The sequence below is a fragment of the Oncorhynchus kisutch genome, linkage group LG1 (assembly GCF_002021735.2).
Source record: "Oncorhynchus kisutch isolate 150728-3 linkage group LG1, Okis_V2, whole genome shotgun sequence".
In the NCBI taxonomy this organism is placed as follows: Eukaryota; Metazoa; Chordata; class Actinopteri; order Salmoniformes; family Salmonidae; genus Oncorhynchus; species Oncorhynchus kisutch.
Window position 1 is genome coordinate 57,169,186 of NC_034174.2, and position 26,447 is coordinate 57,195,632.

The window sequence follows — 26,447 nt, forward strand, 5'->3', positions numbered from 1 at the left end:
TGAAGAAGCTGAATGTGTAGGCCCTGGGCTGGCGTGGTTACACGTGTTCTGCGGTTGTGAGGCCGGTTGGACAAACTGCCAAACTCTAAAACAATGTTTGAGAGAAATTAACATTAAATTCTCTGGCAACAGCTCTGGTGGACATTCCTGTAGTCAGCATGCCAATTGAACACTAACTCAAAACTTCTGTCATTGTGTGGTGTGACAAAACTACACATTTTAGAGTAGTCTTTTATTCTCCCCAGCACAAAGTGCACCTGTGTAATGATCATGCTGTTTAATCAGCTTCTTGATATGCCACACTGTCAGGTGGATGGATTATCTTGGCAAAGGAGAAATGCTCACAAATATGGATGTAAACAAATTTGTTGCACAATGGAGAGAAATAAGCATTTTGTGCATCTTATTTCAGCTCATGAAACCAACACTATAGACAGTCAATGGCTCACCCTTTTGTCTACTGTAGATTCATACATACACAGCTTATGTTTGACCCATGCAGGCTCATACAAAAACACAGTACATCTGCATATCTTGTGTAGATTGAAACATACGTCAGTGTTTACCCTATATTAATTAGTAGCGGCGGCCCTAAAACAATCAGATTTTTAAAAAGTAAACAAAAAGCGAGATACACTTTTAAGATCAGTGACAAGTTACAACGTATATTTGTAGCATTTGATGCATTCAGTCTTTTGGGGGGTTTCAATTAGGTAAATCCAGATGGGAAACCCAGAGTTAAAGTTCTCCATCACTGCGACGTATTTACGTCATATGGAATCTTATTTTTTTATTTAATTAATATTTTTATTGAAAAGGACAGGAATTGGTCTGATTTTTTTGGGTAACTTTTTAAAAGGATATTCTACTCCAAAATGTATTCAAATAAAATTGTGTTGACACCATCTAAAATATAATTTTTATTTAACTAGGCAAGTCAGTTAAGAACAAATTCTTATTCACAATGACGGCCTACCCTGAACGACACTGGGCGCCACCCTATGGAACTCTCAATCACGTCCGGATGTCATACAGCCTGGATTCGAACCAGGTACGCCTCTTGCACTGAGATGCATTGTCTTAGAGCACTGCACCACTTGGGAGCCCCAAATATAATTAATTTAAAATCGTTATAACCTGTAGCATAACAGATGCAGCATAGCATCTTTTAAAAAATTGGCTTAAGCTTGGGGTTGCCAGGGCGTCATGCTTTTAGGGAAAGAGGATCATTTTGTAAACATATTAAACTGCGTATTTGACTAATTTCATTTATTTTATCCCCCCCCCCCCCCAAAAAAAAAAACTTTTAACGGAAATCCGTCAAAGTGAAGAAGAGGTTTAACCCTTGCACTCACACATCCTCACACACACACCCTCCATGTTGGCTCACCTGCTGGTCCTTGTGGTACATCTCGTACTGGTGGATCATCTGGCGGCTGATCTGGCTGCCGTGGTAGACGATGACATTGATCTCCGTCCAGGTACGGAACTCCCTCTCCCAATTGGTGATGGTGGAGAGGGGGGCGATGATGAGGAAGGGCCCCCGCAGGCCCATGGAAAACATCTCGAAGAGGAAGGTGATGGACTGGATGGTCTTCCCCAGGCCCATCTCGTCAGCCAGGATGCAGTTCTTCCTGTATGGGAAGAGGTGGGAAAACTGTTGTGACAAACAGGAAGATGCAGGAATCACGGTGGTGTCAAACACAAAATCAAAATGTCATCAAAAAAGACAAAAGGTGCGGGGGATGACCTTTACCATAGAAGGCGAGTAAAAGGTCATCTCGGAACATATAACCAAATCTCACATGTGCTGTCCAGCTGTAAGTGCACAAGTGCTGTCCAACTCAGTTTGATTCTGGGAGCTAAGGTTTTCAAATCTGTTCTGAGTGGAAGTAACAATCCTCAATAACCCTCTGCCAAAGCCAGTCCCCAGCCCCTCCCATTCACAATAACCCACCTGTTTACAATCCAAGCGAAACGCGATGCACTGAATGACAACATATAGGTATCTAACAAATGTTTTTGATGCAAATATTTCACAGGTTAGCAATTTAAAGTTAGTCCACCACACCAAAAGTTGTCATACCCTCCATCTCAGCCTTGAATGATTAAAGGGATAGTTCGGGACAATAACAATTTACCTACATCTCCAGAGTCAGATGAACTCATGGATACCATGTTTATGTCTCTCCGTCCAGTATGATGGACGTTCGAGGTCGCGTTGTGAGCCAATGCTAACTAGCGTTAGCGCTAGCTTAGCGTAAAGACTGGCTGTGCCCGAAAACCTCCAGTCAAGGAAATAGTGTTTGATATCAGTGTACCATAAATATTTGGTTAATTTGAACACCTGATCTCGCCTTTTGATCTTGCCTGGTTTCAATATGTGTTATTTATTTCTGGGCACAACAAACCATTTGTGATTTTGATTTTGAACTGAACAGCTGTCTGAGCCTCTTGTAAGGGATGCAACACCACTGTATTGTCCATCAGAGTGGATAAACAACAAAAGAAAAAGCGATACACGGCAATTACTTTGAACGAGCTACTCAAATCTGTCATAAAAATTATACTCCAACACAACTGCCCAAACAGACCAATTTCTCTGCACTTGAAGATTCGATCTGATTTGTGTTCATCGTTAGAAAATCAAACATGATGTTTCGTTACACTACCAGAGAAACAGATGTAGCCTTTCTTTTGAGTAATGAAATCCACTCTAGGTTCTTAGACACTTTTCAATATGTAGGCAACATGGTAAAAAAAAAAAAACTCCTTAGACTTACAGTTCCGGCCAAAAAAAGTAATTTCTAAACATTTTGCCGCATTGAAAGAGACATGCAGAACGGCGTGTGGCAGGAAGCACAATTGCAAGTTAAATTGTGTTCAACATTGCAAGACAGTCAAGTGAGTTTCACCTTAACAACTTACCGTAGTCATTTATGTGGACAAAAAAATATCACAGGTTACCACACTTGATCAGGGAAAACAGCAATATGCTTTTACAGGAATTGCCTTGGTCGAAACACGACGCAACTTATTTTATTCAGGGCCAGTCAGTGGTGTAAAGTACTTCAGTAAAAAATTATATTCCAAGTCATTTTTGGGGGTATCTGTACTTCACTATTTATATTTTTAACTACGTTTACTTCACTACATTCCTAAAGAAAATAATGAACTCACTGACACCCAAAAGTACTCTTTACATTTTGAATTCTTAGCAGTACACGAAAATGGTTAAATTCACGCACTTATCAAGAGAACATCGCTGGTCATCCCAACTGCCTGATCTGGTGGACTCAATAAACACACATGCTTTGTTTGTACATGATGAGTGTTGGAGTGTGCCCCTGGCTATCCACAAATAAATAAATAAATAAAGTATTTGGTTTGAAATATACTTAAGTATCAAAGTAAAGGAAAAATCATTTCAAATTCCTTATATTAAGAAAACCAGACATGACCTTTTTCTTGCTTGTTTAAATGTACGTATTAGAATTTGTATCCGCTCTCGTCGGACTTCGGCTGCAGATCTGCCTTTTTCTTTAAATCTGAAAACGTTGTGAAGCTATGCTGATTTTCTGAAGAATTTTTGAATTTTCAGAAATTTTCAGAATTGCAGAAAAGCACAGTGTCCACAGCTTGTATACTTTGTATTTTGGAGAATTTAGTACGACATCTGGGAACTTTTAGCATGCTAACTAAACTCCCTGAAAAGGGAAACAGCCCCTTTTCAGGACCCTGTCTTTCAAAGATAATACGTAAAAATCGAAATAACTTCAAAGATCTTCATTGTAAAGTGTTTAAACACTGTTTCCCATTCTTGTTCAATGAACCATAAACAATTAATGAACATGCACCTGTGGAACGGTCGTTAAGACACTAACAGCTTACAGACTGTAGGCAATTAAGGTCACAGCTATGAAAATTTAGGACACAAAAGAGGCCTTACTACTGACTCTGAAAAACACCAAAATAAAGATGCCCAGGGTCCCTGCTCATCTGCGTGAACGTGCCTTAGGCATGCTGCAAGGAGGCATGAGGACTGCAGATGTGGCCAGGGCAATAAATTGCAATGTCCGTACTGTGAGACGCCTAATACAGAGCTACAGGGAGACAGGACGGACAGCTGATCGTCCTCGCAGTGGCAAACCACGTGTAACAACACCTACACAGGATCAGTACATTCGAGCATCACACTTGCGGGACAGATACAGGATGGCAACAACAACTTACACCAGGAACGCACAATCCCTCCGTCGGTGCTCAGACTGTCCGCAATAGGCTGAGAGAGGCTGGACTGAGGGCTTGTAGGCCTGTTGTAAGGCAGGTCTTCACCAGACATCACCGGCAACAACGTTGCCTATGGACACAAACCCACCGTCGCTGGACCAGACAGGACTGGCAAAAAGTGCTCTTCACTAACGAGTCGTGGTTTTGGCTCACCAGGGGTGATGGTCGGATTCGCGGTTATCGTCGAAGGAATGAGCTTTACACCGAGGCTTGTACTCTGGAGCGGGATCGATTTGGAGGCGGAGGGTCTGTCATGGTCTGGGGCAGTGTGTCACAGCATCATCGGACTGAGCTTGTTGTTATTGCAGACAATCTCAAGGCTGTGCATTACAGGGAAGACATCCTCCTCCCTCATGTGGTACCTTTCCTGCAGGGTCATCCTGACATGACCCTCAGGCATTACAATGCCATACTGCTCGTTCTGTGCCTGATTTCCTGCAAGACAGGAATGTCAGTGTTCTGCCATCTCAATCCCATTGAGCACGTCTGGGACCTGTTGGATCTGAGGGTGAGGGCTAGGGCCATTCCCCCCAGAAATGTCCGGGAACTTGCAGGTGCCTTGGTGGAAGAGTGCGGTAACATCTTACAGCAAGAACTGGCAAATCTGGTACAGTCCATGAGGAGGAGATGCACTGCAGTACTTAATGCAGCTGGTGGCCACACCAGCTACTGACTGTTACTTTTGATTTTGAACCCTCTTTGTTCAGGGACACATTATTCCATTTCTGTTAGTCACATGTCTGTGGAATATGTACAGTTTATGTCTCAGTTGTTGAATCTTGTTATGTTCATACAAATATTTACACATGTTAAGGTTGCTCAAAATAAACGCAGTTGACAATGAGGACGTTTTTTTGTTGTTGCTGAATATTATATGCACACTAGGACCAATAGGCATACTACGTACTCAATGTAAGTCAAAAATACTACAGTTAGTATGAGTATTTGAACACAGCCCTAGTCATTGCGCTAACGCTAGTTAGCATTAGCTTGCAAAACTACCACTAACTTCCATCATACTGGATGCAGAGGCATAAAAATGGTATCCATGAGTTCATCTGACTCTGGATAAGCTAAAATCACAAAGTATCCCTTTAAGACAAGACAGCAAGTCTACTATACATGTTCCCACTGGGACGATGTCAAGATTTTGAGGAGGAAGAGGGGGATAGGTGTCCTACCTGTTGTACCAGTTGAAGAGCAGCCAGTTCATGCCTTCCAGCTGGTACTCTCTCAGCTGATTCCCATTTCGGTAGTCTTTGGACTTGTCCAGCTTCTGCCACTTGTCTGGCTGCGGTCTCTCCTGCTCAGAACACACACACACACACACAGGGATGACTGTCCATCTCAAATAAGAGCCACACACACAGGGATGACTATCCATCTCAAATAAGAACCCCACACACTCACAAGGATGACTATCCATCTCAAATAAGAGCCACACACACACACAGAGGGAAGTCGACTGGACCAGTAATCTACATTGTGTAGATTACACGGGAGGGACTTTCTAATTACACTCACCACAAATTTGTATTCAGGGATCCTCTTGATCTCCTCGAACTCCCGAATCTTCCCCGGGTCCACGTCCTCTTGAAGCTCCCATGTAGCCTCCTCATAGGACAGGGAGCACCATTTCACTAGGTAGTGTGTCACCTCCTGTAAACATACACGCACACGGATATAGAGTGACAGTCAGTCAATGAGTCAGTCAGACACGGATACAGAATGTAGCCAGTGAGTCAGATACACTGACTGAAGCAAATGCGCGCGCACACGCACACACACACCACACACATGTGCGCACGCTTGCATAAAAAAGGTCAGTGGTGGTGAGTAACTGGCTTTCCCTGTCTCACCTCTCCTGTCTCTGTGTCTGTAGTGATGGCCACCTCCAGAATTCGATCCACCTCTATGTAGTCAGGGTTAAAGAGGTCTTCATCAGGCTACATGGAGGAGTAGACGTCAATCAATATAAATGTGTTTCATGTGATACTTTACATAGCTATAAATGTTTTATGCAAAGTACAAAATGTACACAACCAATTTTTTTTTTTAAACTGTCCCAGAGTAGCCAACAGTACATTTTTATATACAAACATAAAATATCCCCCCAAAAAATTCAGAAAAATGTGAGATGTGAGTAGGCTCACCTCAACAAATATGTGCTTCATTTGGGCCTGCTTAGTCCTGAAGCGCTTGATTTTTTGGTGTATGCGAGGGTCCTTCTCCAAATCCTCTAAGGTTGCCCACTTACAATGCAGGTAGGAGCTGTGAGCAAGAGTAAAAGGGGGGGGTTCAAGTTATAAATTCAAGGGGAAAAGCATCTCAAGTAGTGTGTACACAATGCACTAAATTAAACTAGTCCACCATTTAAGAAGCAATCCCACAGGCCATAGTATCTTAACAACAACGGTTTTAAGAACATGGAAATACATCGTATAACATAGATCAACATGAGAAAATCCTCCTTTTGATTGGGCGCAGCTTAGAAAACCTCTCGAGAGCTATACCATCATAATATGTCATACACAAATAATTCTTCAAAAGGAATTGGGACTATTTGATGCTACAGAACGTCTGTTATCAGATAACCACTGTCACTGTGGCCTTCCACCTTGCTAAGCACACTTACAAATTTCTGTACTTGACATAGAACTCCTCTGACTCCTCAGGTGTCTCCTCAGGGGATGCCTGGAAAAAAAATAGAAAAAAAATAGAGAAAAACTAAAACATCAACTAAAGTATACAAACATGTTGCTAATCCAGACACCTTGTTGCTAGAGTGTGATACATAAATATATACACACACACTACCAGTTAAAAGTTTGGACACACCTACTCATTCAAGGGTTTTTCTTTATTTTTCCTATTTTTTTACATTTTAGAATAATAGTGAAGACATTAAAACTATGAAACATATGGAATCATGAAGTAACCAAAAAAGTGTTAAATCCTTGATGACAGCTTTGCACACTCTCAGCATGCTCTCAACCAGCTTCATGAGGAATGCTTTTCCAACAGTCTTGAAGGAGTTCCCACATATGCTGAGCACTTGTTGGCTGCTTTTCCTTCACTCTGCGGTCCAACTCATCCCAAACCATCTCAATTGGGTTGAGGTCAGATGATTGTACATGCCAGGTCATCTGATGCATCTCTCCCCTTATTGGTTGAATAGCCCTTACATGGCCTGGAGGTGGATTGGGTCATTGTCCTGTTAAAAAAAAATGATAGTCCCACTAAGAGAGAACCAGATGGGATGGCGTATCGCTGCAGAATGCTGTGGTAGCCTTGCTGGTTAAGTGTGCCTTGAATTCTAAATAAATCACGACAGTGTCACCAGCAAAGCACCCCCACACCTCCTCCTTTCTTCACGGTGGAAACCACACATGTGGAGACCTGTTCACCTACTCTGCATCTCACAAAGACATGGTGGTAGGAACCAAAAATCTCAACGTTGGATTAATCAGACCAAAGACAGACTTCCACCGATCAAATATCCATTGCTCGCGTTTCTTGGCCCAAGCAAGTCTCTTCTTCTTATTGGTGTCCTTTAGTAGTGGTTTCTTTGCAGCAATTGAACCATGAAGGCCTGATTCACCCAGTCTCCTTTGAACAGCTGATGTAGAGATGTGTCTGTTACTTGAACTCTGCATTTATTTGGGCTTCAATTTCTGGTAACTCCAATGGCTGGTAACTCCAATGAAACTTATCCTCTACAGCAGAGATAAGTCTGGATCTTCTTTTTCTGTGGCGGTCCTCATGAGAGCCAGTTTCATCATAGCGCTTGATGGTTTTTGCGACTGCGCATTTGACTGACCTTCATGTTTTAAAGTAACTAATTAGCTCAAACGCATTGAGGAAAGAAATTCCACAAATTAACTTTTAACAAGGCACACCTGTTAATTTAAATGCATTCCAGGTGACTACCTCGAAGCTGGTTGAGAAAATGCCAAGTGTGTGCAAAGCGGAAAAGGGTCGCTACTTTGAAGAATCTCAAACATAAAATATATTTTGATTTGTTTAACACTTGTTTTGTTACTACACGATTCCATATGTGTTATTTCAGTTTTGATGTCTTCACTATTATTCTACAATGTAGAAAATTGTCAAAATAAAGAAAAACACTTGAATGAGTAGGTGTCCAAACTTTTAAATGGTACTGAATATATATATTTTTTGCCGAGACCTTTGTTTAAGATCCGAGAGACAAGTCACATATCTTCCTCAGATTCTCATCAGATCATCCGACAAGCCTCCAAGGTAGCTAGCTAGCTTGTAATCCTGCAAGTGTAGCTAACCTTATTATTAATAGATGTATGTAATAATTGTTAGCTAAGATACAGTAAAGTTACGCTAGCTAAATCGTTTTTTGGGTTAATATACAGATTAACTGGCTGGTGATGTCATTGAGCTCAAGATATACAATTAAACTGTCCATGATTTTCAGAAGAGTTTCAAAGGAAGATTTAAAAAAAAGACATTCTACTCCAGTTTAAGTCACCAGAAGTGACCTTCAGTTGTTCAACAAAATAAATCTCGGCATCCACTGCTGAAAATAGGGGAAACGTGTGCGTGTCGGGCGGTGTACCTCTTTCTTCGCAGTTCGAACCGACAGGATTTTCTCAATGATGTTTGCCTCATCTTCAGGGGGCTCCTGTGACAGAGGGGAGAGAGGGGATTAAGAGTGTGTTTGGCCTTACTGAGGGGGACAGAAGTTGGGCACAGCAGAGAGAGGGGGAGAGGAGAGACTGTGGCTGTGTCCAAACTCTTTGCAGCCAACTACTTACTAAATGTATAAACCATACAAAAAAAATGCTATTTAGTAAAATCGTATGCGGTAAGCTACTAGTTCTCAAACCTCTCCTCGGGGACCCCCTGAACTACCCCATCAAGGGCTTGATCATTAGTTGGCAAGTTGAATCAGGTGTGCTAGCTCTGGAATAGATCAAATACATGGAATGGCTGGGCGTCCCCGAGGACTGGTTTAAGAACCACTGCAAAAAGCAACAAACATTACAGTCATCCACAATGAGAAGTCATCATCTAATGCGCAATTGGGTTGTTCCCCTCCATTCATTCATTTTGGCACAGCTCCTTCTCTTATCTGATAATCAGCTGTTGTCAAAGGATGATTCTCTTCGTCAATAGCGCAGTGAATTCATACTAAATGAAAAGTCTAAATGAGTATGACATAATCAGCTGTTGTCAAACACGTGTGTCCGAAAAGACAATTATCTTCCTCAATAGTGCAACGAATTCATACTAGATGAAGTCTGAATTAGTTTTTCAAAATGTAACATAAAACCTTTTTGGCATACACAAAAGGCCTATTAGGATGATAGTACGAGTATTCAGACATGGCCAAAGAACAAAAACAAGATTGCTACCTCAGCCTGCCAGGCGAGAGTGGCAGCGTTGAGGGCAGGGATACGGCCTGTCCCCAGCACGGCGATGGTCTCCCCGTCATCATCTACCACCTTGAAGTCCAGGTCCTCGTTGTACTTTCTGCGCTTCACCTGTCGCCCTGAGCGACGCTTCTACCAGAGAAAAAAGATAGAGGGTGGTTGAGGGGTGGTTTGGGTTAACTTAGTGTAATCGATTCAAGCAATAGCTACTGTACTACGTAGATAAATACTGTATACTGATAAAAAGTATTACTTGGGGAGTGTCAGCATGATAAGTAAGTAAGATTGTGGTGTTAAACAAACCACCGCTTTCAAGTAAACTGAAAATCTAAGAATACAGTACAGGCTACACAAATTATACACACACAGCTATACTAATGTACGCTACCACATAAAAACATTGTAATAGTGAGGTTTTAGAGAAGCAAGTGTCACTCAGCCTATCCTGCCCTCATGCTATTAGTCAGTTCCTCACAGTGTTGTCAAGGGGGTCGATGCTCTCCTCTCCCCCCACGACCAGCGTGGACAGGGAGGCCGCGTCGTCGCTCTCTCCAGCCTCCTGGAGGACAGCCACGCTTTTCCTCTTGCCCTTTTTCTTCTTCTCCACTGGTACCGGCCCTTGTAGGACTTGCTCTCTGTAGAGGCACAGCAGGGTTGCACCATATAAATACTAGAGAATGTCTATTCTAGTCATTTTATTTCTATGGTCGGAACTAGGAAGTGTTTGTAATCCGTACTCAGCTAACCAGTGGGTCATGCCTGCAATGTGTGTTTACCGCCTTATCTCCTCACATCTCAGCAGCTATACTAGCAGAGAATACCCACAGCTGGATGAGTGGGAATTTTTTTTCTTCTTGGTTATGTTTTTTTTTTTTTGTGTGTGTAGATAAGAGTGCATAGGTTTAAAAAATGGTTACCCACAGTATTCATTTCTCAAATCTGTCCATCCTGCAGAGTGATTAGGAAAATGCCCCTCACTCTGCTATGGAAATTCCAACCAGACCACAGAATTTTGCTAAATATTAGCACCGGACAAATATTAACTCCCAACTCCCACGACTACATCACCTAAAACAAAGGTTCAAGGACATGGTACAACCTGGAAAAATCCCCCCTTTGGGGAAAATCCAATCTCTCCAAATGAGGGGAGATGAGGCAGAGTTACAGCAGTGAGTCTGACTTCCAAACATGGAGTTATAACCCACCTAAATGAATTTAATTGTATTACCCCCCACTCGAAAAACACAACCATGTCTCTAACTAAATACAACCAAGTCTTTAACCACAACCCACCCTAGAAAACCTGGTTGTGACCCATCAATCGAGAAACAGAGTGAAAGCACTAGTGGTAAAAAGCTCCTCACCTGGGTTTGCGGCCCCTCTGCCTGGGAGGAGATGGGGCGCTCTTGCATTCTGCAGGGGGCTTGGCCAGGGGCGGGACCTGCACCTTGGGTTTCCTCCCTCTCTTCACCTCTTTTGGTGCCTCTTTCGGCGACTTTACCTCCTTCACCTTGACCTCCAACTTCTTGGGCGCCTTAGACTTGCATGGCAGCAGCTCCTTCCCTTCTTTCTGCTGCCTCTTTTTCTTTGGTTTGTTGTCCTTCTCCGAGCCCTTGTGCTGCCAGGCGGCACCAGGCTCGCCCTTTTTGTCTTTTTTCTTTCGTTTCTTCTTCTTCGCCCGCCGCCCGCCTCCTCCATCGTCCTCCTCGCTATTGAGGGGTGACGAGGGGGCGCAGGGGCTGAGGCTGCCTGAACTAGTGCCTGCCTCGCCCATCCTGGGGTGCTTGGCGTGGGACATGCAGTGATTGATCTGCCCGCCTCCTAGGACCCTGATCTGGTCCTTGGAGCCTAAAGGTCCGCTGGGAAATGGAGTTTGTGCATTTTGGTCAGTGGCAGTAGAGGCTGCTGTAGCTGGAGTGTGCTTTAGTAAGTGGATGGTAGACATCTGGAAGAAAACAAGAAGATGTGTTAATGACTCAATGAAAATACCCAAGATAAAATAATAAAATGGGTGTCATGCCTCTATCTTCCACTCATAATGAGAGTAAACACAACTGTGGGCTTACTGCAAATGCAAATCCAGTCATTGTTTAGAATCCATACACAATGGCTTTAGAAAAATAACAAAATCACCAGATTTTACCACTGGGCTTTCTTTAAGTGTAGTCTTTCTCAGTAAAATTTGGCACATGACAAATGTTCATGTATCAAATTAGAGGTTAAAACCCCAAAGCCTGCAAATCCTCTGGAATATTTAATTCCATTCTCAGAATTCCTTTACGGTTCTGAATTTCTTCAATCCTCTGCATTTCCATGTTCCCCTCTCCCTTCCTCAAATGCACTGCTGGGCTGTCATAATGCAGTTAATTATACGGAGAAATAAAATCTATACCCTTCCCATGACACATTATGACTAGCCCTTGAAATGAAAGATGTCAGTCAAGAGGGCCTGCGCTGGTCTACCAATTCTGTGATTTGGTAAAGATGTGCACAACCCTGACGTTGTGGGGGGAGGGGGGGGGGGCATTATTTGTTATGGGCGTGTCCAGATATTAAACATGATTTTGGCATGCATAGCCATCTGTACACAAGCTGAATCAATCCATTAGTGAAGGTCAAACACACAGGTGAAATCGGCATGCATCACCAGGGTGTCGAGGTCTGACCCAATTTGACTAAATCCGTTCCTCAATGCTTTTGTGTTAATATTGTTACAAAATTATGAGCACATGAAACCATAACTTTAGTCAAGACTCATGCAAAGAGGTTTACTTTTACAGCTACAAAGATACAAAAGCAGACCCAGAACTCATTAAAACTCAAGGACACATAAGGTCAGAGAGAAGTCCTTGAGTTTTTTAATATAGCAACAATATAATGTTCTTATAGCTTCACCAATTGTATCCATGAGCACTGAATCACTTCCAGCAGAGAATTGTGTGTAGAGAAGGCAGATATGGCACGATTCATGTGATATGGGCTAATATCGTCGCGGGCCCATTTTGAGCAACATGTTATTTATAAACCAAGGCAGAGCACATATGGAGGGGTATATGGGACGACTTAGACATGCAATTTCTGCCGCGCTGCGTTTATTTGCAGCCTGCCTCATGCAGGTATGAGGATAATGTCAATGAAACAGACTCCCAAGCGCCAGTTGGAATCAGGGCTGTTGCCACGGAAACAAGGTCTGTACCAAGCTGCGGGAAGCAGCAACGTAAACACGCAGTCTCTGTGGTAACTCTTTCGTTGCCAGCTCGCGGGACTATTTGGCATTTCCCCCATTTAGCATTTGATTGGACAGACGCTACCCGATCGCCTGCATCGGTCAACAGCTGCTTTTTCCAGTCTTCAGGCTTGGTTGAACCATCGAAAGAGAGAAGGCCAACCACTGTCATTAGGACACAGCCTTGGTCAGATAGTCAAATTCCACACACACACCTTGAATGGAGCTCTTAGGATTGTGAGATGGAAAACACACAGGTTCAGCCTTCATGAAAAAGAGTGCCACCAAATAGTGGAGGTCTCAAAAGTGTAAATTATCGGCCTGGGCCCTCGGGTTAGAAGGGTGAATGACCAGTAGGAGACAGATGTACAGAACACACATGTATTACCACACAACAAACAGACACACATACACACTCGGCAATAGAAAGTAGACTGATGGAATAGATGAAAGTGAAGTGGTTTTCTGTAATGGAATGGAACAGGGAATCTATTACACATCAGTAAAGGCTAATAGCAATGAGGCAGTAGCACAGGCTAACAGTAATAGCACCGCTATGCAACACAATATAAATGACTACGGATTAGCATGTAGCGGCTAATAGCACTGGGCTAGCGAGCAGGACGTAGCACCGTAATCACACTATGTACATTAGCAGTGAACTAGCATAGTATGCAATATGTATAGACATTAGCAGTACCTGGTGGTAGCAACACAGTGATCTATACAGTATGAACAGGGCCTGCTATAAGGCTAGGCCATAGCAGTAGGCAATAGCATACACTACATTACATTTTAGTAATTTAGCAGACATTCTTATCCAGAGCGACTTACAGTTAGTACATTAATCTTAAGATAGCTAAGTGGGACAACCACACCTCACAGTCATATTATGTAAATTGTTACTCAATAAAGTAGCTATCAGCAAAGCCAGATCTAGTAAGAAGGAAAAAAGTAATGAGACCAGAGGTGGCAGAACGGGGAACTCTGGGTTCAGCATAGCCTGAAGGTGGGGAGGGGCAGGTCCTCTTGCTGCTCCGTAGGCAAGTACCATGGTCTTGTAGTGGATGCGAGACTGGAAGCCAGTGGAGTGTACAGAGGAGCGGGGTGACATGGGAGAACTTGGGAAAGTTCAACACCAGGCGGGCTGCAGCCTAAGTTACAGGGGTTTGATGGCACAAGCGGGGAGCCCAGTCTACAGCGAGTTGCAGTAGTCCAGACGGGAGAGGACAAGTGCCTGGATTAGGACCTGCGCCGCTTCCTGTGTGAGGTAGGGTCGTACTCTATGGATGTTGTAGAGAATGAGCCTGCAGGAGCGAGTCAATGCTATGATGTTTTCAGAGAACGACAGGGTGTTATCCAGGGTCAGGCCAAGGTTCTTTGCACTCTGGGAGGGGGACACCCTGGAGTGTTGGAGAGGTCTTGGATCGGGCAGGCCTTCCCAGGGAGGAAGAGCAGCTCCATCTTGTCGAGGTTGAGCTTGAGGGCCGACGTCCAAGCTGAGATATCTGCCAGGCACGCAGGGGGGAAGGAGAAAAGGAGTTGAGTGTCATCCGCATAGCAATGATAGGAGAGACCATGTGAGAATATGATGGAGCAGATTGACTTGGTGTATAGAGAAAAGAGGAGAGGGCTTAGAACCGAGCCCTAGGGGACACCAGTAGTGAGAGTACGTGGTGCAGACACAGATCCTCTCTATGTCACCTGGTAGGAGCGGCCTGCCAGGTAGGATGCAATCCAAGAGTGTGCATAGCCCGAGACACCCAGCCCTAAGAGGGTGGAGAGGAGGATCTGATGGTTCACAGTGTCGAAGGCAGAAGATAGAGATCTAGGAGGATGAGAACAGAGGAGAGAGTCAGCTTTGGCAGTGCGGAGAGCCTCCGACACACAGAGAAGAGCAGTCTCGGTTGAATGACCCAGCTTGAAACCTGACTGCTTAGGGTCAAGAAGATCGTTCTGAGTGAGAGAGTTGGTCAGACAGCACAGCACGTGTCACGTTTTTTGGTAAGAAAATAACGAACGGTTTTTGATGTCAGAGGGGTCGAGTGTTGGTTTCTTGAGAAGGGGAGCAACTCTGGACCATTTTGAAGTCAGAGGACACAGCCAGTGGTCAGGGATGAGTTGATGAGGGAAGTAAGGATTGGGAAAAGGTCTCCAGAGATGGTCTGGAAAAGGGAGAAGGGGATGGGGTCGGGCGGGCAAGTTGTCAGGCGTCCGGACCTCACTAGTAGCAGGATCTGGAGAGAGAGAGAGGGGAGAAAGAAGTCAAGGCGTAGGGTAGTTCTATGTGAATGGGACAAACAGACTGAGTTAGGCTGAATTAATGAGGAAAGGATGTCGTCAACCTTCTTCTCAAAGTGGTTGACAAAGTCATTCGCAGAACGGGAGGAGGGGGGGTAGAGGATTAAGGAGGGAGAAGGAATAAAAAAGTTTCCTAGGTTCGGAGGCAGAAGCTTGAAATTTAGAGCGATAGAAAGTGGCTTTAGCAGCACATACAGAGGTTGAGAAGAGGGAGTGGAAGGTTGATCGGAAGTTTAGTTTTTCTCAACTTTCGCTCAGCCGCCTGTAGCCCTGTTCTGTAAACTCATAAACAGTCACTCAGCCAGGAGGGGAGAGCGGAGCCGTCCGGGAGGAAAGGGGACAGTGCGAGTCATAGGACGCGGAAGGATATAGCAGACGGGAGATAGAAGAGGAGAGAAGAGGAGAAGAGTAGTTAGTGGGAGAGAGACAGCGAAGATTGCAATGGGGCATGGCCATCTGGGTTATGGGCTGAGTAGCTAGAGGCAGACAGGAAAGGAAACAAAATAGTGATCAGAGACCTGGATGGGGGTGAGATTAGTAGGTGAACAGTCTGTCGTAAAAGAGGAGGTCAAGCGTATTGCCTGCCTTGTGATTGTGAGGTCAAAAGAGGCAAGGAGGGGAAAGAAAGAGTTGGAAAGAAATTAATCGACGGTAAAGGTTGCATGTGCTTCATTCTATAGCAAGTGAACTCCTGATACAGGGCATTCGGAAAAATATTCAGACCCCTCCACGTTTTGTTGCATTAGAGCCTTATTCTAAAATTGATTAAATAATTATTCTACACACAATACCCCATGATGACAAAGTGAAAACAGGTTTAGATTTCTTTGAAAATTTAAAAATAAAAAACTGAAATAACATATTTACATAAGTATTCAGACCTTTTGCTATGAGATTCAAAATTGAGCTCAGGTGCATCCTGTTTCCATTGATCTTCCTTGAGATATTTCTACAACTTGATTGGCGTCCACCTGTGGTAATTCAATTAATTGGACATGATTTGGAAAGGCACACCTGTCTATATAAAAGGTCCCACAGTTGACAGTGCATGTCAGAGCAAAGATCAAGCCATGAGGTCAAAGGAATTGTCAGTAGAGCTCCGAGACAGGATTGTGTCGAGGCACAGATCTGGGGAAGGGTACTAAAAAAATAAAAATTAATTGTTATCCTTCCTCTGCAAAGTGAAAAGGTGTCCCAGAGTTTGTGAGTTAGAGAGAGCGGAGAGAAAATGCCCAGGAGCACTGTAAGGGTTTTCTACAATTCATATAGCCTAGACAGAAAGTCATTAATAGGACATGAAAACATACCATGGTACAGTGGTTGCTCCTCTAAAAGTTTTGCGACTATGCTGCGGTACTTCGAGGTCATTTGTGATTTAGTACGGTACCCTGTGTGTCACCACTTCATTGCTCCAGACCAGCGCAAGGGGGAGTTGATTACAAGGGGGAGCACTGATTATGCTTTTGGGTCTACTGTGTCTAACTGACAATGAATGGGCGACATAAACCTAAACCAGAAACTGATAATTGTGGACGACTTCAGTATTACTTACTAAAACTGTTGTTACAATAAGGTTTTTATTATTTTACTCTTACTGTAGTAGTGTAGCCCACTCCCGACAGATCACGTTGTACGAAAATCAAAATCTCCTAAATATTATTTTTTAAACAAAGCAATTATTAATTTAGAATTATATAAAAGCCCCTTGGATATTCTCACAGATATATTATTAACCCTGTTATTAGCAGGACAATATATATTGGTCATATTGGTAATGGCTCCCGAGTGGCGCACAATGGGATTGCCTTGCAGTTCTCCAGCTGTATCCCCTATTCTGTATCACATCCGACCGTGATTGGGAGTCTATAGGATGGCGCACAATTAGCCCAGCATTTCTCTCCCTCTAAAAACAGAAATAAATGTTTTGGCCTTCACAAATATTATTTTGGCCTTTATACAGATTACAAATTGCTCACATTAGTTAAAAAAAGGTTTGAGGCCATTTTGGAGACTCTGTATTTTGATACTTTGTGGAAGGGGCCTCCCCAGTGGCACGGCTGTCTAAGTCACTGCATAGCAATGCAAAATGAGTTGCTACAGATACCTGTGCCGGCCGCCACCGGGAGACTCATGAGGCATTCTTTTGGTTTGTATTTAGAATCTTCCAATAATCCAATCCTCTATATGTAATTATTGGCGGAGAGTCACGTCATATTTTTTGACACACTGTAGGGCTACCATAAGCGGCATGAATCTCACTGAGTAATGTGTTGAGTAATGTGCTGTTGAAAGTGGTGTAGGTCTTATTTAAAGATCATATTGAAGTTAGAAGCAATATGATTTGAAGCAATAGCCTACAACGTTTTGCACTGCTCTGAGACAAGCATGGGGACTGGTCTTGATAAATCAATGAGATGTTTTATTTTGACTGAATCTCTGTTCAGGTCTTGGTTAGACTACAATTATGGTGTATAAATGTTAAGCTCTTAGTGTAACCTTTGTTTAACGAGGCAAGTCAGTTAAGAACAAATTCTTATTTAGAAAGGACAGACTACTTCTTCCTCCCCATCGGGGAATTGAACCCGTCTCCAACGTGCCTGCGCGACACGGGGATTCTTTAGCTAAATAGCCCACTACTGTAGCCTACTCCCATTGTACAGCGCCCTATTTTCTGTTCCATCCTAACGGAAATCCAGAGGGTTTTTCGTTTTTCTTGGAATTGAAACACCATAATATTAATCAAATTAACTAAGCAAAATCTCTTAAAATCAGTCCCATATACAATGTTCTTACAAAAAAAAAAAAAAAATCTCTAGTTCAAGAACTAATGAAGGCTATCAAATGCTTCTCAAAGATGCCCTCTGGTGGTCAAACTAGCACTAACTAACATTAATGGTACCAATGGTTGGCACTTAAATAACGTGCCATAGAATTTTGCGGCACCACAAAAGCTGTGCTGCAGTACGTTGCAACTTTTAAAGGAAGAACCACTGCACTTATGATGTAAATGACACCTGCTAAAGGTGTCCACATGCTTTCCAGACAAAACCGTTTGTGCACATATTATGACGACATTTAGTGACGTTTTTGTTCGTTTTGGTTTTTCCGGCTGTTCAGGCACACTATATTTTTCACCAGGCAAGCAGAAGTCAGTAGCCGAAGTCTACGCCCCATCATCAGCGATTGGTCAACAGTAGGGATTCCTCAATGAAGTGCCTGTTGTTATTCAATGAGAGATGACTCGTCCTCGTGCAAATCTTTTCACTTGAGAAAAACTGCACAAACATCCAAGTCAGATGCAAAATTGCGTGACTAAGATCTCCTCGGGCAAAAACGTCAAAATGAATGACATTTTATTGTCACTTTTTTCAAATTTTTCAAGCAAAGGTACGAGTACACTCGTTCGGTTCGCCTAGCCAAGCTCAACTAGGCGCCAGCCGAACTGAAGCACGCTGAGGTCTTAACCCACTCATAGAACGTTCACCAGTTTGCAAACAATGGGCAAGGCTGCAAACAGCCAAACTGGCAGTGCAAAAACTGAATAAGACCAAAAAGACCATGGCTTTTTGTCTGAGACAAAATAATATTCCTCCATACCACTTCCTTCCATGACATCGGTCTGTCACTATCCCTGTCAAATCCATCCAGGCTCCTGTCTCCAGAACCACAAAGCTGCTGGCACACTGTTCTGAGGCTTCATGGCTCTACGTATCCCATGTACTAGCGACTGCACACACACACACACAAACAAACGCACGGCGGCACGCACACGCAGCCCCTAGTGATGTGCTGCAGTGTACTCGCATGCAAGTCAACTCTGTCGACCACACAGAAGCTGCCTGCAATCAAATTCCCTATGAATCAATACAGCCTTCTGAGCTGTCGATCGCCACAACTGCAGCCAGGTCAATGTTTCCCCCATGCTACCTCCCTAAAGACATTGGCCGTGTCCGAATACCCATACTACATACTATTTACTAATTGTTGCACACTATTTAGCACGTACAGTTTAGTAAAAATTATACAGTATGCCACAGCCTGCATTGCAGTATTTTACTTTATTTAACTAGGCAAGTCAGTTAAGAACAAATTCTTATTTACAATGACAGGCTACCAAAAGGGGGAAAAAAGCCTCCTGCGGGGACAGGGATAAAAAAAATTAATACAATTAAATTAAAATATAGGACAAAACACGCATCACGACAAGAGAGACAACACAACATAAAGAGAGAGACCTATAAGACAACAACATAGCAAGGCAGCAACATATGACAACACAGCATGGTAGCAACACAAAACATGGTACAAACATTAATGGGCACAGACAACAGCAAAGGGCAAGAAGGTAGAGACAACAATACATCACGGAGTAACGGCTCCTGATTGGCTAAGTAGTTGCGGCACGGCCGGGTGTGGGTGGAGTTTTCCAAATTCAACAGACATGCATCGCACTAACCAGCCTGAAAATAGCTAATTTCAATTTGATTTATTTCTCTAAACTTTGAATAGAATAGGAATGGAGTTATAGGCATAATTACACATTTGACCTATAACGTAGCAGACCATGAATCCCATCAGTAATTTGGGACAGAAACAGATCATTTGGTTCCATTTCAACATATTTATTAGTGAAACCAAACTGCTACAACATATTAATTAAATCAAAGCCTAGTACACACACACAGACACACACACACAAAAAAACTTTTCAAATATTAAAATCAAAATGCTATTGCACAGAAAAATGTTGATAGTCAGGTGCATCGCAAACTCAGAACCGCCAGACTGCAACCTAATAAAAAAGTAAAGCACTGATCATTGGAAACAAGATCAGAACGACTGCTAAGGCTTGATCCATAAATGAAATAGGTAGATTAGCCTACCAAACTAAAACAATCCATACGCCTGATTAACATGACATCAATAAACGCAGCCACATCCCGAGTCCCTGGGACCGACACATTCAGAAATCAAAAGATGTTTTAGTATTTAGTTTTAAAGCTCTGACAAGAGAACAAGGAATACTTTTCAGTGAGAAAACAGAAAATAACACTTCTGTTTTCAAAGATGAAGCTAGCCTGTGATGCAATACTCGTGATCATTTTAAAGAGAACAAAAGCTACTTAGCCTACATTTGAACACCACGGTAGAAGCTTCGGGTATCTCCCCAATTAAGTTTGGCTACTTGAAGAGAACTAGGGCCTATCACTCGCAGCACACCTCTTCCAATGCATTGTGGAAAAGTGTGCATCGAATTCTACTACTGCACATTCGGAAAGTCTTCAGACTTTACTTTTATTTTGAAGGCAAACCGCAAACTCCACTATTGTGCCTAATCCTTATCGTGGCTAGCTTCACAACACATGACCCGGTCCGGTCGAGCCTGACTAGCCAGATGAAGCTAGCTGGCTGCTTATAACATTAGCTTTGGGTAACAGGATTAAGTAGCTGGCTAGCTATTTATTGAACTGAAGTTCAAATCATACTTACTCACAAGGATTCCTAAATCATTGCTATAATGAAAAATGACTGCAGTTTCTACTGTTTATTGTTTTCAGGCTGGTTGTATTGGTGCAAGCTAGGTACCAAGCTATAGCTAGCTAGCTAGCTAGCAAATAATGCTTTATTACTAACGTGGTATTGTAAACACATCGTTCATGGCCAGTGTTTGCAGACTTTTTTGTACAGCTTTGACAGTGCTACTGATAGTAGTGGTGGGTGCTTGGCTTGCATATGCACATTTAGAACACACAACATTCTATAATAGAACTGTGTTATTTGACATGTCAAATTAAAAGCTTATTTAACGTGTCAAATAGTGTATTTGTCAAATAGTGTTATTTGACGTGCATCTTTTTTGACACACAAAACCACAAACGGCGTTCCATAGCATGTTGTGAAGCTAATAGCAGTGACACTATTACTGTGTAACTCCGGAAGGGCAACATCTGAAAAAATGTGTACTTGGTGGTGTGTACTGGTGCTCGACCAGTCGCGAAAGCCAACATCCACAACAGAAAACGCGGTTGACGGTCAAGGGCAATGAATACCATTATCTTGCCGTTAATGGATTTCGCCTTTGAGTTGTCGTCGTTGAAATGTTCTTACTCTATCAAATGACTGCTTGACTTTGTTGACATTGTGGGCTAGGTTAGGAATGCTGTGTTGCACGTGTAGCGCAACATTTTACGTGGCGTCATTACGTCATGTACCTACGTTATATAGGTATGCCCGTCGGCTTTGACATCGGTTTTGCACGTCGGCGTTAAACTAGACAGACATCGGGCCGATATCGATGTTGGCATTTTTAGTTAATATCGTCCGATTCCGATATGTTCACCGATATATCGTGTATCCCTAGAAAATACTCTTCATAACTTTAATTTGTTTTAATGCTTTTCAGATTTTTTTCTGGCCTCGCATGCACGCATCATTTGTCTTTTAATGCATTGCTCAACTAAGGTTTATTCAAATTTCTCATTTGAAATGTATACCTTGCTATAGTTTCTTCTCTCTCGCTCTCATTATTACCTTAGGCCTCCCATGTTTTTGGGTTATTCAAAAACAACTTAACTTTGCGAGCCTAAAACTATTAAATTCATTCATTGTTTGATAATGAAACAGAGCAGCAGAAAAAATCTAGCATGCATTAAACTGAAAAAGTGGCTTATTAACACTAGAACTGCTTGGCCTTTCAGCCTAAAATACCTGCTAGAGAACGATCGATAAATAGTGCATTAACTACTATAAAGGATTAATTGCATGAAGAAATATTTGTGGAAATAAAATTGAGATTAATTATACAAAACATGTTTTTGACTCAAAGTCATACAAAAGAAAAGTAGGCCAAAAGCCTATTTTCGTTTAACTTACAATACAAACAAAGTTTATCAAATGGATTACACTTATTTGTAGATGTGATTAGTAAGGGTTATAGTAATTCATAAATTCCAGTTACAGCTGCTTTTGACAAAGTAGAAACAATGATAATAATATAACCAGACAGGTGCACAAGTGAAATTATTTGCTGCATTCCTAAACAAAAGCACCAGTGCATGAACAATTTTAAAGGATGTATTGCATAAATAAATAGCATATTTTAATCTTAAGTTCATTATGTTACTAGTTTTTGCTTCGTAGCCAGAGCAATGCTGCCGCGTGAGTGGTAACGTGCTGAAAGCATGGACAGCACGGATATCCTTGGAAAAAGTGACATTTGGAAATAAAACTGCACACCTCTTGAATTATGAGTTATTTGACAAAAGTAAGTGTAATAGAAACAGCAGAATGTGCTCTTTCACATACTTTATAGAAATCAAAGTGATGACCCTTTCCCTGTATCTGTAAATAACAAGATGCCCCCATCTTTTCATGTGCAATTTGACAACTGATAGGCCGAATATTGTCACTCATCAGATTTTTGTCCATTTAAATCTTGTCTATAGGCTAACTCTTATTATGAGTGAAATTAGTTGTGATGTAGTTTAGGTGTTGTTTCGAAGGGGCCGGCTGCGCAGGCTGACTGGCATCAGTCGTTTCCCACAAATCAAGTTGGATAGAGTCGAGGATATGTTTTGCATTATTCTAAAAGGCCCACTCTAACACATACCATGTTTTTTGTTTCCCTTACAATAAATTATATTATTAAAAGAGTTACAGTAATTAAAACAGTCCTGTAACAGCTTTTTTTTACAAAGTAAAATGTAAAAGAGAATGGTATCAACCCCCAAGGTGCGTTTCAAATTATTTGCTGCTGATGAAGGCATAAACTCATTATTACACTATTGTCTTTCTAAATTAAAATCAACCTCGTCGCCCTCCTTATCATTCAGTTATGCCTAATTTAAATTAAATTGTGAAATAAGGTGCAAAATTATCTCCCATTCATCTATTTGTCATTCATTCAGTGAGGAGAGAGAGACGAATTAGCCCCTGGCTGGGTACCACAGGCTACAGCACATTGGGGTTGGCAGGTTAAGTTAGGAATAGGTGTGGGCAGGGGGGACAGGTAAAAAGGCTCTAAATACTTTGTTTGTGATTTCAAAATTCTGACAAATAAGCAGTGTAAAATACAAACATTTAGGAACAGTCAGGGAAGGGGGTGATTTTTTTTGGTACAAAATCAAAATGTCAGTGGCCATTCTAGTGTTAATATGCCAAGTCATTCATAACTAATTTAGAGAAAATATAACATTTGGGCTTCTACAACAAACAATAAGACCGGTGTGTCCGCTATAAAACTGGACTTTGGCAATTGTCCCAGATCATTTACCAGAGAGAAAAATATATATAATAAATCATTCTGACCAGCTATTTTGTGTTGCTTTGGTGAAACTTAGGTCTGTATACATTGTCCTCTTGCTTTGTGTAAAACAACATATTCATTGAAATAGGCTATAGTAAATATATGGGCAATATACTCAGAATGTCAACCTGAACTGTGGCAGCCTGATCCAATTCTGATCGAAGTAATTGTTTGATTGTGATTTTTTAACCTTTCTAACGATACACTTTTTAATTCTCAAGGGAGGAGTGGAGCGAGAGGAAAGTGGAGGGAGAGGAACATGGAGAGGAAGATGAGAACCTCACAGCTTACTTTGAATGTGGATTCAGACCCCTTTACTTTTTCCATATTTTGTTAATTTATAACCTTATTCTAAAATGGATTCAAATTGTTTTTTTGTCCTCAATCTACACACAATAGGCCATAATTTTGGCAAATGTATAAAAAATTACAACTGAAATATCACATTTACATAAGTATTCAGACCATTTACTCAGTATTTTGTTGAAGCACCTTTGGCAGCGATTGCTGCGTTGGGTCTTCTTGGGTATGACGTTACAAGCTTGGCACACCTGTATTTGGGGAGTTTCTCCCATTCTTCTCTGCAGATCCTCTCAAGCTCTGTCAGGTTGGATGGGGAGCGTCGCTGCCCAGCTATTTCAGGTCTCAAGAGATGTTCGATCGGGTTCAAGTCCGGGGCTGAGTGCCACTCAAGGACATTTAGAGACTTGTCCCAAAGCCACTCCTGTATTGTCTTGAATGTGTGCTTAGGGTCGTTTTCCTGTTCCCCATAGCATGTTGCTGCCACCACAGGGATGGTGTTTCATCAGACCAGAGAATCTTGTTTCTCATGGTCAGAGTCCTTTAGGTGCCATTTGGCAAACTCCAAGCAGGCTATCATGTGCCTTTTACTAAGGAGTGGCTTCCGTCTGGCCACCCTACCATAAAGGCCTGATTGGTGGAGTGCTGCAGAGATGGTTGTCCTTCCAGAAGGACAACCATCTCCACAGAGGAACTCTGGAGCTCTGTCAGAGTGACCATCGGGTTCTTGGTCACCTACCTGACCAAGGCCCTTCTCCCCCAATTGCTCAGTTTGGCTGGGCGTCCAGATCTAGGAAGAGTCTTGGTGGTTCCAAAGTTCTTCCATTTAAGAATGATGGAGGGCACTGTGTTCTAAGGGACCATCAACGCTGCAGAAATGTTTAGTTACCCTTCCCCAAATCTTTCCAACACTTCTCTCCTCAATAATCAGCTGATAAAAAGGTTATGGACATGTTACGAGTATTTGTTTCCATTTTAATGATTGTCAATTTCATCTTCATACTAGCATAGCTGTCCCATTCAAACGTTCCTTTTCAATTCATTATCTTATAGCCTACTTTCAGCTAAGCCTAAGGTAGACCTTGCTTTTTTTAAATACATTTTAAGGACAGGAGAAATATTTGCTTGTGCCTGACATACCCTGGTGACCTTGATTGACAGGTGCTTTTACTGGGGTGTGCGAGTTCGTTGATTCTTTCTATAAGCCTATATGTCCATTGTCTCCTAAATGCTCACGTCATGATTTCATCTAGTAAAATCTTGTCACCAAAAGCACTCAAACCTTTACAGATGCACAATCGAGAGCATCCTGTCGGGCTGTATCACCGCCTGGTACGGCAGCTGCTCCACCCACAACCGTAAGGCTCTCAAGAGGGTAGTGAGGTCTGCACAACGCATCACTGGGGGCAAACTACCTGCCCTCCAGGACACCTACACCACCCGATGTCACAGGAAGGCCATAAAGATCATCAAGGACAACAACCACCCGAGCAACTGCCTATTCACCCCGCTATCATCCAGAAGGAGAGGTCAGTACAGGTGCATCAAAGCAGGAACCGAGAAACTGAAAAACAGCTTCTATCTCAAGGCCATCAGACCACTAACATTGAGTGGCTGCTGCCATACATGTAAAAAAAAAAAGTATCACTAGCCACTTTAAACAATGCCACTTAATATAATGTTTACATACCCTACATTACTTATCTCATATGTATATACTGTACTCGATACCATCTACTGCATCTTGCCTATGCCGTTCTGTACCATCACTCATTCATATATCTTTATGGACATATTCTTCATCCCTTTACACTTGTGTGTATAAGGTAGCTGTAGTGAAATTGTTAGGTTTGATCACTCGTTGGTTATTACTGCATTGTCGGAACTAGAAGCACAAGCATTTCACTACACTAGCATTAACATCTGCTAACCATGTGTATGTGACAAATCAAATTTGATTTGAAACCGGAAAATGTAAGCTACAATAGGAAATATTGTAAGCTAACTGAGGAAATATTGACGTAACAAACAGTCATATTTAGACAGCTCTCGGCTGGCAGAAACCACAATATTAATTAGCTCATAGCAATTACTATTTATAATCAATCACATCACGGGTGAGCTCAACATTAATCAAAATAATTGAGTAAAACACTTTATAGAAATCTAAAGTAATCTGACAATGGGTAGTTAATGTGCGCAGCCTTGTTGGTCTTTCCCGTCAACAAAAAATAAGAGACTAGATGAGTTTGGTCTGTTTGCAGTTTGCATGTTGGAGGGGGTGTGTCGTCTACGATCATTCACTTCCCTTCATTCACTTCCGGAAGTTTACTTGAAAAGATGAGTGAGCCATTCCTTCACCTCATTATAACATCTTTGGTCTCGCAGATTACGTGACACCCAGAATGCATTGTATAATGGCACCACACATAGCTGGCAAATAGCTTAGCATTAGCTCATCATAATCAGTACAACCTTCAAAAAAGTATTTTAAACACATAGGTTGCCATTATAATAGGAATGCATTATTTCTCACCGGTACTTGAAAACATGTGAATAAAACTGTAAATACATTATGCTCCATATATACACATCATGCTACAGTAGAAACAACTAC

At 42.2% G+C, this 26,447-nt stretch overlaps 1 protein-coding gene across 8 annotated transcripts in view; it reads right to left on the bottom strand.

Annotated features, from left to right (window-relative positions):
- chd6 (chromodomain helicase DNA binding protein 6) overlaps positions 1-26,447 on the bottom strand; it is a 101,392-nt gene that overhangs the window by 62,112 nt on the left and 12,833 nt on the right. For all 8 annotated transcript variants that reach the window (XM_031827430.1, XM_031827427.1, XM_031827417.1 and 5 more), the window contains exons 3-12: positions 11,063-11,643; positions 10,174-10,333; positions 9,681-9,830; positions 8,882-8,947; positions 6,926-6,984; positions 6,444-6,561; positions 6,150-6,236; positions 5,815-5,949; positions 5,472-5,593; positions 1,391-1,634 (exon numbers count right to left, since the gene is read on the bottom strand). In XM_031827430.1, coding sequence (XP_031683290.1) covers positions 1,391-1,634; positions 5,472-5,593; positions 5,815-5,949; positions 6,150-6,236; positions 6,444-6,561; positions 6,926-6,984; positions 8,882-8,947; positions 9,681-9,830; positions 10,174-10,333; positions 11,063-11,643 — 1,722 coding nt within the window. The remainder of the gene's footprint in view (positions 1-1,390; positions 1,635-5,471; positions 5,594-5,814; positions 5,950-6,149; positions 6,237-6,443; positions 6,562-6,925; positions 6,985-8,881; positions 8,948-9,680; positions 9,831-10,173; positions 10,334-11,062; positions 11,644-26,447) is intronic.